The following is an 11,003-nucleotide window of genomic DNA, read 5'->3' on the forward strand; positions in this document are numbered from 1 at the left end:
TTTGGTCCTATTGATGAAGTGGTTTGTCGTGTACAACTGAAAATTGTAAAATTCAAATAGGGTTCCTTGTGGCACGCGGCTCCTTTTTCTCGACAAAGTGCACGCGCTCACCCTGCCACTTGAAACTCTCTCTCTTTCTCGACATTAATTTTGTTTAATCAAACACCAGGGATTTCTCTCTATTGTTTGTTACGCACTGCAGTCGAATTGAACTTTTTAAACATTTAGCGAAAAATCGTTTGACATTTCTTCATTTTACACTTCGATAAATTACATCTAGTTTATTTTATTGAACTAAAAAAATTTGATTCATTTAAACTCGGAAATAAATAAATATTAATATTTATTTATTTTTTTTTTGTCGTATGATAATAAATTATTTTACATCATCTCTAAATTAAATTATTGATGACTAAAAAAAATACTTGAAAAAATAATTAATTAAAAAAAATACTTTGTGAATAAAGTAAGCAATAATATTACAAATAATTTTTTTAAAATTATAATTATAAAACTTAATTGTAATTTTTCTAAAACATTGAAATTTCTAAAAGTGAAATTTGAATCTCTACTAATATTATTTTTTTATCTGTTTCAGAACTAAATGAGGATCCTGGCGCTCTCTGGTGAAACTTCATTCAACATTTTCTTTGGATATTATAGGTAAGCGAGACATACCATTTTATCGACATTACTCTTTTTTTCTTAACAATTATTAATATAAATAAATGGAATTAAAAACATTCAAAAATGGAATAATTAATAAAACGCAAAATTAATTTTTATGCTAAACATGGAAAAAACGTAATTCTTTTAAGAAATCTTCTTTTAAAAATATTAGGCGCCAAAAATATTATTCTTAAAAGAGTTTCGTTTTCTCGATGTAATAATGTAATTATGGTTAAAAAATACATTATAATTTCTAAAACTTAAGTAAAATTTAAAAAAAATACAGTAACACACACTGGCTTTCTAGTTAACAAAAAATATATACACAAGCTTAAGAAATAATTTGTATATAGTTAATTCAATGAAATCTTTCCTGAGATTTAAAAATAAAAAACAATCATGTTAAAATTAAAAACACACAGTACTTTCAATAAAATCTAAAATGTTTGGTTAAAACCGACTAGAAGGCAAAGTGAAAGTACCAAGTTAATAATACTGAAATTGGATAATCTTGAAAGTCCACTTGCATTAAAGCAAAATCCCATGTTACATTCGTTAGCTTTTTTATCAAGTCTGTCTTTTATATATTCCCAATTGCATAGTCCAACATTGCAACCTTCATATCTCACAAGTCTCTCTGCCCAATGGAATATCACTTTATTAACTACATTTGATGAAAATGTATCGTTACATCTGAAAAATATTTTAATTTTATTTTTAAATATTTAAATTAAATTTTTATTTTTTAAAACCTACTTGTAAAATGCAGCTACTAAATTAGTGGCAAATGGACCGATAAACGATGTTCTCCAATGACGTCCCGCTGATTCTTTAAAATTATTCGCCATTAGGGGTTGTGGATCGTTATTGAATCCCAAGGCTGCGAGTAGAGTTTGAAGAGTCACTGTATGCGCAAAGTAAAAAATACCTTTTGGCTCTTGAAAATAATTATCTCCTTCCAGTTTTCTGCAAAAGGAAATTTTTAATTTAGAATATAATTAATGGGATTTTAATAAAAGAATCGCGACTTTAATTGATAAATACCGAAAATGTTGAAATAAGTCCTTCATAAGTGGACATCCGAGTTTAACATTTTTTTCCCGACCAGGTCCAACATAATAGTAATAATCTAAATCCTCTCTAAATTCAAGAACTCTGAGTTCTCTTTTGCTAAATGCTGCACACCAAGGAGAAACTTTATCTATTCTCCAGGCTTTCTCGAATCGACACATATCGTACATTGAATCCACGGAATCTGTAAGAGATTTTGATAAAATTTTATGTTTAAAAATTTTTAATTTAGTTCCTTTTTTTTAAATCATTTTCCGTTAGACTTTTTTCTAAATAACAATTTTTTACCCAAGGTGATATTTTCTCGAAAACCAAGTCGACGGCTAACGTTATAAAATAAATTTTGCATCTCTGGTCCATTATTAAATTTATTACGTTCCTCGAGATATTTGAGAGTTGAGGTTTCCTCTTCCCATGAAGGACACTCTTTATTTGGCTAAAATGAAAAATTTATTTATACAACAAATTTGAAAATAATTTGTTAATTTCGAGAATTTGTAGGAAAAATATATGTTTGCAAATATTAAAATTTTCTTACTCGCAATAATGTATCATTGTTAGGTGCTTCTCTCGGATTTACTGCATTTTTAGCACCGAATAATCCTTCTACAAATGCTGACATACTTTCTTCTGTTCGTTGAGTTTTAGTGGATCTGAACTAAAACAAAATCAACGATTTTAATTTTGAATATATAATTTTTGCTCATGGTTGATATAATAAAGATAATTTAAAAGAAAAAATTTAGATAAATTCTCGTACCACATAATTGTTCATACTATTGTAATCAGTTGGTGTAAGAAGTTCCGGAAATGCTGCCTTTAATCGCATTGCCAATCCTTTTAAATCAGTTTCTCCCTGAGGTGTTAAAAAATCTGCCATACCTTCTCTAACATTATCATCCAATTTCCAATTTTTGAAATTATCCAAATCATAGTCGCAAAGGTGTCCCACTGTAAAAAGAAAAGAAAAAAATACTTTTACATATTTTCTAATGAGTTTCAAAAAAATTTGCGCATCTTTCTGTGCATTTTTCCGAATGTATTTTTAAAATTTTGTATGCTTTTCAATCAGTCACTGTCTAAATGCCACAACTGTTTGTTGCAAATTTGGCTGCAAAACTTTAGATAGAATTTGGTCGATATAGTAGATATTTTATACAAATTATAGCGGTAAAAATTCTAAACTTTCTTCACGTGAATTTTATCATATAGTTGTTAAATACGTATAATTATTGACAAGAGTTGACAATTTCCGTATTGAAAATTAAAGTACAATTTCACGTGTAATGTATATAACACATGACGTAAGATAATTAGTGTCTTGGTGTATGCAACTTTGCAGTGTATATATTGACCCACTTTTCTTATAACGCATAAAACATGCGAGAATGCCTATGGTTACAAATACTTATTATGTCACACGAGCGTTTAAAGAAATAATTATTATAAATCCACTATACAACCAACTTGAGAAAATACAATTTAAAAATAATTTTAAAAAACTAATTTGTTTTTGTTAGAAAAATTTCATTTCATTTGAAAATGTTATTAAAAATTATTTTCATAATACTTGTTTAAAACTCACATCGCTTTTCTAGATGATTAGAAACAATTTGATCGCGAAGCTTATACAATTCTTTCATTTTTGGAACTGTTTTTGATCCAGGGTATCTTGTTCCATGTCTTGAGACAACAAAAATTTGAATTGGTCTACAATCTGAAAATATCAAAATCTTATTATAGAATATAATTTATTTGTTTATTTATAAATTTTTGTTTAACATTAAATTTAACATAAATTATAAATTTATTTTCAAGGAGGCTTTCTTTTCTTTTGTCATTTCAAAGAAACATTTATCTCGATATTTTATTTAAATAAATGATTTATTTAAATTATATACGTGCTTACTTCGTTCAGGTTTGAATTCTCCATGCATAAAATTATAGGCAGATTTTGTTGCAAAGTACAAGTAGGGATTGTCATCATCGGCAAGACAGTAATCAGATTCTCGAGCAGTAACAAGACATGCCAATAATGTTAGAAAAATTGTTATAATATACATGATGTTTTCCTCAAATCTGCAAAAAAAAAAAATTCTTTTGAGTAAAAAATTTATTGTTCAAATTTTCTATTAAGAAAAATAAAAACAATTTCTGTTTTCTCACTATAAAATAATATATAAAAATTTAAATATATGACATGTGTTCTTACAAAATGCGCGGAATTCACACAACTAAAAATAAATTCTATATTTTCATAAAGTATAGTAATTGGCAAGATAAAAAAAAATTAATGGTCACAAATTTCCCGTGAAAATTTACTGCAAAACACTTTTCTGACTAATTAAAATTTAAAAAAAAATTTTTTTGGTTTAAAATTAATTAACAAAAAAGAATTTGCTAAAAAATTATTATTTATTATTATTATTATTATTATTATTATTATTAAATAATTATTATTCGAATAAAGATAAATAGTTTGTAGTTTAATATATATTTACAGTGAACAATTTATATAAATTATAATAATAGGCAACAATCATGTGAATACAATGACAACTTTTAATGTTCACTGTAAATAAGTATTATTCTTATCATGAAAAAAAAATATGGGACATCAGAATTATTTAATTTATTCAGTTTCCTGGTATACACGTAAGAATTCTTGCGTTTTGATGGTCACAGCTGTAAATAGAATATGCCCATTATATAATTCAAAGATATTCCATGATTTCATTTAATTTTCGTATTTGCAAACAATAAATTTGAACGCGCATTCAATTTATGTTTACTGGATCTCTAAAATATACTATCATCACTGTTGTATATATCCTTGATTTAATTATAGTCTAGAGCTAAACTAGGACAATTATTATAAAAAATTATAAAAATTCAATATTTATAATATTTTAACCATAAAAAAAATTATTAATTGCAAATTTAAACATGAAACTAAAAAAAAATAAGAGAAAAAGAAAAAACTGTAGAAAAAGAGAATAATTGATTATCTAATTATTACTGTTAAAGTTTATGTTAATTATCAATTGCTAATAGTAGTTATTGAATGATAATTGAAAAATAATTTAGATTTTTTGCATTCTTGTTAAAATCAACTTATTTTTAATTTATTGATTAATTTAATGATTTAATATAAAAGAGAAAGGCTTGCATTGAAATCAAGGTATATCCGCATTTTTATTTATTTAAAAAGACAAACATATATTATCTAAAAACATTTTCTATAATGCATCTCTAAGAGAAACGTGTATGTCTTTTCTAATTTTTTTTTACAACTGTCACTTTCAAAGGCTTTGAGTTGAATCGACCAACTGTAACAATATTACATGACTCGTTGACCCACCTATAATGTTACGTGTACCTTCATGTATATTTTTTATTAATAATTTGAATTAAACAATTTTTTTATCATAAAAGTTAATTTTAAAATAAAAATTTTATCAAAATTTAAAACAAAGGGAATTATTTAAATGGAATATAATGGGAGATAAAATCATCATTAGTAGAATTATTTAAATATTTTTTGTTTTTTATGTTTAGTGTTAATTTGTCGCGCTAGAAAATATGCGACACTAAATGAGTCTTACTCTCTTTGCACTTTAGGCATTTATCGTGATAAATATATGAGAAAATTCAAATTCCTCTCATTACAAGAAGTTTTATAAATTTCAGACACTTGAACTTAAGGAAAGTTTAATTATAACAATTAGAATTTTAATTCCATGTAATAAAAAATTTGAAATAAATACAATGTTTCGTATAAAATTAAAAAAATATATATAAATGAAGGTATAATTATAAAAAATATCAATTAAGAAAAACATAAAAATACTAAGTCTAATAATTTTGTTAACAAAATAAATTATTTTATGTCATATTTTATTTATAATAAAATAATTAGTAATAATAATAAATAAAATGAATGATAAATATTATTATTTAAAGACTGTAAATAAAGTAGATGAGTCTTTGAACTTTGGATAAAAATAACGAAGAATGAGTTCACAACTAACATCTAGCAGTTTTTTTAGTGACTGACATAAATTCAAAAAACAATTACAGTTCAATTTCCTGACCAAACCCATTTTAATTGATCGAAATAAATTTTTTTAGCCCAATGACTTTTTATTCGCGAAAGTGGAAGGTGAAATTTTAATAATAATAAAAAAAAAATTTTATTTATATTTTTTAAAATTTTTATTTAAAATTGCAAAAAAAATTTCAATCCTTTTTTATATAAAAAAAGAATTTTTTTTCTGAATGAATAAATAAACAATTTTCAAAAAATTTATAATTTGAAAAGTAATAATATTATGTTTATATATTTTAATAAATTAATTATCATACCTTATTTGCTCAAGTAATCCTTTTTCTTTTTTCTTTTATATTGAAACACACGAAAGAATAACCGTTCTTGTATTCGGGGCAAGCCGAATACAAGAAAGAAAATAATAACGAAAAAAATGTTTGTATTGTTTTATTTAAAAAAAGGGGACTAATAATATTAATATATCGTAATGATTAAATGTTTCTGCGTCTATCAAGACTTCTAATTTCATTTGAGACTGAGCTTATAGTTAGTGAGTGGCAGGTTTTGAGAGTATGAAACAACTTCACTTGTTCAAGTTTCCCACTCTTTCGCCTCTCTTATTTAATGGTTTTTGTATAGTACAGTTGTAATTTCCTTCTACCTTTCCCGTTAAAGATAAACTTTAATTGTTCTTTATATCGAGAAAAATTGAACTTTATTGAATTGATTAAATAATTATTTTTTAATATATTTAATAATATTTAATACTATTTAAAAAATATACTCTTTTTTAGAGCATTTTTGTTATAGCAAAATTTGAACAATCAAAAAATAATTTTGTCCAATAATTTCTTTTTTACTAAAGATAAAGTCAGTCAATAAAATAAATGTACACAAAAAAACAGATGTTTCCTTAATATGATAATCAATTTGCGTTATAAATATTTACTTTTTAGAATCAATATAATGCCGAAAAGAAATGATATATGTTTTCAAATTAGAACACTGAAAAACTGATGGATAATTATTTATTTTTTCAAGAAAAAAAAATATTTAATATTTTTAACACTTATTCACAATAAACTCCATAAACACAACAATAGGCAATAAAAGTAAGAGTTTCCAAAACATATTTAGCATAATTGTCTCTTTGACTATCCCAGACACATGCCATTGATGATGTTATGCCCTGATTTTCTTTTTCTACTATAGTTACAACAACTACAATTTTATATCTACAAAATAAAATACGAAATTACTAAACATAAAAATTAATTAAATAATAAATTTAGCATTTATATAAATTGATTAAAAATTTATTTCAATCAAATTTTATTGTTTTTAAATAATGTATTCGATTGAAATAAATTTTGTAGTATAAAAAAATTTTACATATATTTAGTAAAAATTATTTTGCTGTATAAAAATACCAACCTATCAAATTCTAACATTTCCACTCGATTTCGAATTTCAGTGGCAATTTGCGCGCACAATCTAGGGCTTTCATTTGCATCATAGGATGCATTTTCTAAAATATTATTCATCCATGTTTCTAAAATCTTCTCCACTGATTCGGCGCTAAATGGATTTTGCGACTCCAATCGATAGGAATTTGCTATCTAAAAATAATTCAAAAATCACCTTTTGCATATATACAATTATTCTTTCCTTTATTAAAAAAATTGATTAAAGAAAATATTTTCTTTTACCGAAATTTAAACAAATAATAATAAATTTATTTTTTGCAAATTTTAATGCAAACCTGATCGTTCTCGTAATTAATCCTATCAATGACTTCAATATTCGTCGGCATAATTCAACTTTCTTCATTTGGGAAATAATATACTTTTTTCTCAAAAATAATCTCCTTTTCTCTTTATATATAAAGAATACAAATTAAACTGAATTTACTTTTACATTTAATAAAATTGATTTACTCCTTTTTGGGTGTCTTGGAAACCAAATAAATTACATTGTGTAATCAATATTGTCATGGTAATAATTATACTTTAAATAATTTCTTTTCAAATTGGACATAAATTATAATATTAAAAAAATTAAATTAAAAATTATAAATGAAAAGAATTTTCAAAAAAATTTGCTTAATGAAGGAAATAATGCATTATTTAATTTTATTTATTTATTTGTCATAGATTCACATATTGCACCGCATATTTTGAAATAACATCTGACAAAATCAAGGAGAATTATATATATTTGTATATAATATAATTATCCTTTTTTTTTACATTTATTTGTATATCAATTTTTTTTTTTCTAAATAAAACGAACCCGTATATTCATATTTATATAGAGTATATCTAGATAACAATAAAAGCACTTGTCTTTAAGTATCTTTTTTTAAACTTTAAAATCCTGAATTGATATTATTTTTATTCCTTACCCGTTTTCGACGCAATTCTGAATTACCACTCATTGTTTTGTCACAGATGTGCTTCAATTTAAAAAAAAATTTATTTTAAAAGAAATTTTTTTCTTTAAATTAATTTTTGTATTCGAAATCTTTTTTTCATTTTTATAATCGATAATAATTTTGAAGATAAAAGAGAAGTTCTAGATAAGTAATTTTTTTTTTGTTAAAAAATAATTTCCCTTTTGAACCTGCGCGAAAGGTAGTTTTAAAAAGTATATCACTAAAGCTGTAGATTTATACTAATTCAATAGCAGTCGTTGCGCGCACAGTCAACTTTGATTCGTATAATATCTATATATTTTGTCTGATCTCTAATCAATAAGTTCAGACGAATAACAAAAAAATTAAAATTTTTTCTATTTCTTCCCCTCATTTTTTCAAAAACTCTACTCACTATATTTATATCAAATTTTTTTCTACGATTTCGAACAATTTCGCAAACAATTCTTATCTATTTTTTATAATCATTTTCATTAAAAAAAAAAATTGAAAATATGATTATTTTTCTAAAACATATTCTACTGTCAACAGTTCAGTTTGAAATTATTTTTTTTTTTTTATTGTAAAGATTCTTTATATGTATCCAGATGATGGAAAAATTCATCAAAAGTCTCTTTTTATCATAATTTTCACATTTAGTAGCTGTATATAATCAAATAACACTAATGGTTTTTTTTCTTATTTGCAATGAATAGCTTTGGTGATAAACAACAAGACTTATTATTATAGTTTTTTTTTTCTTAATATAACTTTTAAGAGTATCATTTAGGATTTTTTTTGATGAAGAAAAATAAATCTGTTTTTAAGTTCATATCTTTTCATTTGCGATTCTTTTAAAGATCGCTAATTCCTTCGTGCTTGTACTTTTAAAACTACGAACTTGTTTTTAAACAATTTATAATATTTAAATTCAATATTTAAATAAAATTTTAAATTAAATATTTTCATTGTATAATTTTTTTCGATCTTATGAGATCTATGTAAAGTTTTTTAACAGTAAGAAAAAAAATCTTAATGACCTTTTTTAAAATATCAAGGCATTTATCAAAAATGTTTTTCAAAAAACATTCTATGACAAAAGTTCCACTTCTGCTTGAATATTTTGTCGCGCCTGCTCTTCAAACTTTTCTCGAAATTCCTTCGTTGCAAAGATGTTTGGAATCTGCACAAAATTCTGTAGCACCTGTTAACCCAAATTTTTTTAGTCTGTAATTTTATACTGCTCTTAAAATTTTTCTTCAAAGAAAATATTTCTAAATTTAAAAATAAATATTGGCTCTCATTTATATTCTAACTGTAGGAAAAAATATTATGAATTTTTTTCTTAAGATTATTATCTGTAATTTTTTTTTTTGTACCTTCAGTCTCAGTGCAGTGTACATGGGTTCACTGAGAAAGGAATATTCCCCACGAATTTGTTCTCTGTATTCTGCATATTTTTCAGGTACAGATCCCAAAATAGCCATATCTAAATCTAATAAATAGTGAGCATCTTCTCCTCCAAATGCGCCTCCAATTTTATGTGCTTCTGTACTATGCGTCGCTGCTGCTCTCAATAGAGCGCAAGTCTTTTCTCGTAATTCTCCATCCTAAAAATAAATATTAATTTAGAGCGTAAATTTTGATAGAAAGTGATTGTCTTTTTTTTTAATTTTTAGAGATTAAAAAAAAAGACAAATGTATTTCTATTGTATAAATATATTATTAACTCACTGCTGGGATTCCAACTTCATCAGCAAATGCTGAAAAGTGTTCTAAACTTTTATTTTCATCGTCTAATGCCTTTGGATCATATTCGAAACTGAAAATGATGAAAAATCTTAAATTTTCTTTTTGTGATAATATTTTTACACTTTTTTTTTAGAATATTTTATTAATAAATTATAATTAATTATTATGTATAAAATATTTATTACACATACTTTTGAAAGAAAAGCGCTAACAACATAGCCTGTGGCTTGTTAATGCACTCCTTTATTTCATAAAAATGATTGAGCTTCTCGCAAAGAGATTCTACATTATGATAAGTCCTTTTCTCTTCGGAATAAGCTTCCTGAAGTCGAGTAAACCAAGTGTCACAAACTTCACTATCTAATCCCTCAGTTGCTTCTTTCCAACTATCTTCTAAGGAAACCATATCGTCTAAAAAAATTAAACCAATTGATTAAAAAAAAAACATTTTCCAAATTTATTAACAATATAAACTATTTAGGTGTAAATTTTTTTTTTTAATAATTTGAATTTCCAATAGCTTATGTTTTCAAATTGTCAAAATTCGATTCCCTCCATAAAAATTATGGATTTGAATTTCGAATTTTTGCACACCATTTTAAAATATTAAATTGATTAAATTTAATTAATTAAATTTAAAGCTTAAAATATTTTTTCTTTAAACATTTTTCTTTTTAAAAATAATAGTAATTAAATTTTCCAAATAATTTTTGTAAAATTTTCAAAAACACTTCAAAGCAATGAATATTAAAAAAAAAAAATTGTTTCTTATATTAATATATCTAATTTATTAGCAAAATATTGTATAATTGTAATGAGAAAAAATTCTTATTTCATAAGATATATAATATAATTAAAAAATACTACTTACATTATTTGATTAGATGATTTGGATTTTGGGGATAGGGATATAATAAATGTTTTAATTAAGACCACATTTGCTATTATCAATGTATCGAACAACTGCCTTAGAAGAAAGTTGACAAAACAGTCCTCCTACTCTTTATTGATCCGAGCGCTGGCAGCGCTATAACTTTGATAATAATATAT

General features: G+C 24.2%; 3 protein-coding genes and 1 long non-coding RNA gene across 6 annotated transcripts in view; 1 reads left to right on the top strand and 3 right to left on the bottom strand.

The window, feature by feature from the left end:
• LOC127279712 (uncharacterized) overlaps positions 1-672 on the top strand; it is a 70,110-nt gene extending 69,438 nt beyond the window's left edge. The window contains exon 3 of the long non-coding RNA XR_007842677.1: positions 599-672. This is a non-coding gene — a long non-coding RNA (uncharacterized LOC127279712). The remainder of the gene's footprint in view (positions 1-598) is intronic.
• A 103-nt stretch (positions 673-775) lies between these two features.
• LOC127279684 (multiple inositol polyphosphate phosphatase 1) lies at positions 776-6,365 on the bottom strand. 2 transcript variants are annotated; one of them, XM_051302209.1, is made up of 9 exons: positions 6,106-6,365; positions 3,650-3,819; positions 3,326-3,457; positions 2,501-2,691; positions 2,279-2,398; positions 2,029-2,176; positions 1,714-1,924; positions 1,426-1,635; positions 776-1,362 (listed from the first exon to the last, which is right to left on the bottom strand). In XM_051302209.1, exons 2-9 carry the CDS (start codon positions 3,801-3,803, stop codon positions 1,107-1,109), a joined length of 1,422 nt encoding a protein of 473 aa, XP_051158166.1. In that variant the 5' UTR covers positions 3,804-3,819; positions 6,106-6,365; the 3' UTR covers positions 776-1,106. The 2 variants fall into 2 exon arrangements, with proteins under 2 accessions (XP_051158166.1, XP_051158175.1); XM_051302218.1 differs by lacking the exon at positions 6,106-6,365 and adding an exon at positions 3,953-3,977.
• Positions 6,366-6,812: 447 nt separating this feature from the next.
• On the bottom strand, positions 6,813-8,314 carry LOC127281784 (dynein light chain Tctex-type 5-like). Of its 2 annotated transcripts, none has more exons than XM_051305688.1 (3): positions 8,193-8,314; positions 7,223-7,407; positions 6,813-7,023 (listed from the first exon to the last, which is right to left on the bottom strand). In XM_051305688.1, the coding sequence occupies exons 1-3, from the start codon at positions 8,223-8,225 to the stop codon at positions 6,858-6,860; spliced, it is 384 nt and encodes a 127-aa protein (XP_051161645.1). In that variant the 5' UTR covers positions 8,226-8,314; the 3' UTR covers positions 6,813-6,857. The 2 variants fall into 2 exon arrangements, with proteins under 2 accessions (XP_051161645.1, XP_051161635.1); XM_051305678.1 differs by lacking the exon at positions 8,193-8,314 and adding an exon at positions 7,551-7,770.
• A 551-nt stretch (positions 8,315-8,865) lies between these two features.
• Positions 8,866-10,977, bottom strand: LOC127281776 (uncharacterized). The gene is made up of 5 exons (XM_051305668.1): positions 10,825-10,977; positions 10,145-10,364; positions 9,936-10,023; positions 9,581-9,811; positions 8,866-9,405 (listed from the first exon to the last, which is right to left on the bottom strand). Exons 2-5 carry the CDS (start codon positions 10,357-10,359, stop codon positions 9,292-9,294), a joined length of 648 nt encoding a protein of 215 aa, XP_051161625.1. The 5' UTR covers positions 10,360-10,364; positions 10,825-10,977; the 3' UTR covers positions 8,866-9,291.
• Positions 10,978-11,003: the final 26 nt, after the last annotated feature.

Source organism: Leptopilina boulardi, unplaced genomic scaffold (genome assembly GCF_019393585.1).
Source record: "Leptopilina boulardi isolate dan_hultmark-lab unplaced genomic scaffold, ZJU_Lbou_2.1 LbouV2_112, whole genome shotgun sequence".
Taxonomy (NCBI): domain Eukaryota; kingdom Metazoa; phylum Arthropoda; class Insecta; order Hymenoptera; family Figitidae; genus Leptopilina; species Leptopilina boulardi.

Excerpts from the sequence above, each read along its gene's own strand:
- LOC127281776 (XM_051305668.1), bottom strand. The coding sequence starts at position 10,359 with ATGGTTTCCTTAGAAGATAGTTGGAAAGAAGCAACTGAGGGATTAGAT. Across the intron at positions 10,024-10,144 it reads TTAGCGCTTTTCTTTCAAAA|TTTCGAATATGATCCAAAGG; the intron begins GTATGTGTAATA and ends CATCATTTTCAG. Across the intron at positions 9,812-9,935 it reads ATGAAGTTGGAATCCCAGCA|GATGGAGAATTACGAGAAAA; the intron begins GTGAGTTAATAA and ends ATTTATTTTTAG.
- LOC127279684 (XM_051302209.1), bottom strand. The coding sequence starts at position 3,803 with ATGTATATTATAACAATTTTTCTAACATTATTGGCATGTCTTGTTACT. Across the intron at positions 1,925-2,028 it reads TCGAGAAAATATCACCTTGG|ATTCCGTGGATTCAATGTAC; the intron begins GTAAAAAATTGT and ends AATCTCTTACAG. Across the intron at positions 1,636-1,713 it reads GACTTATTTCAACATTTTCG|AAAACTGGAAGGAGATAATT; the intron begins GTATTTATCAAT and ends TTCCTTTTGCAG.
- LOC127281784 (XM_051305678.1), bottom strand. The coding sequence starts at position 7,601 with ATGCCGACGAATATTGAAGTCATTGATAGGATTAATTACGAGAACGAT. Across the intron at positions 7,408-7,550 it reads TTAATTACGAGAACGATCAG|ATAGCAAATTCCTATCGATT; the intron begins GTTTGCATTAAA and ends AATTATTTTTAG. Across the intron at positions 7,024-7,222 it reads GAAATGTTAGAATTTGATAG|ATATAAAATTGTAGTTGTTG; the intron begins GTTGGTATTTTT and ends TTTATTTTGTAG.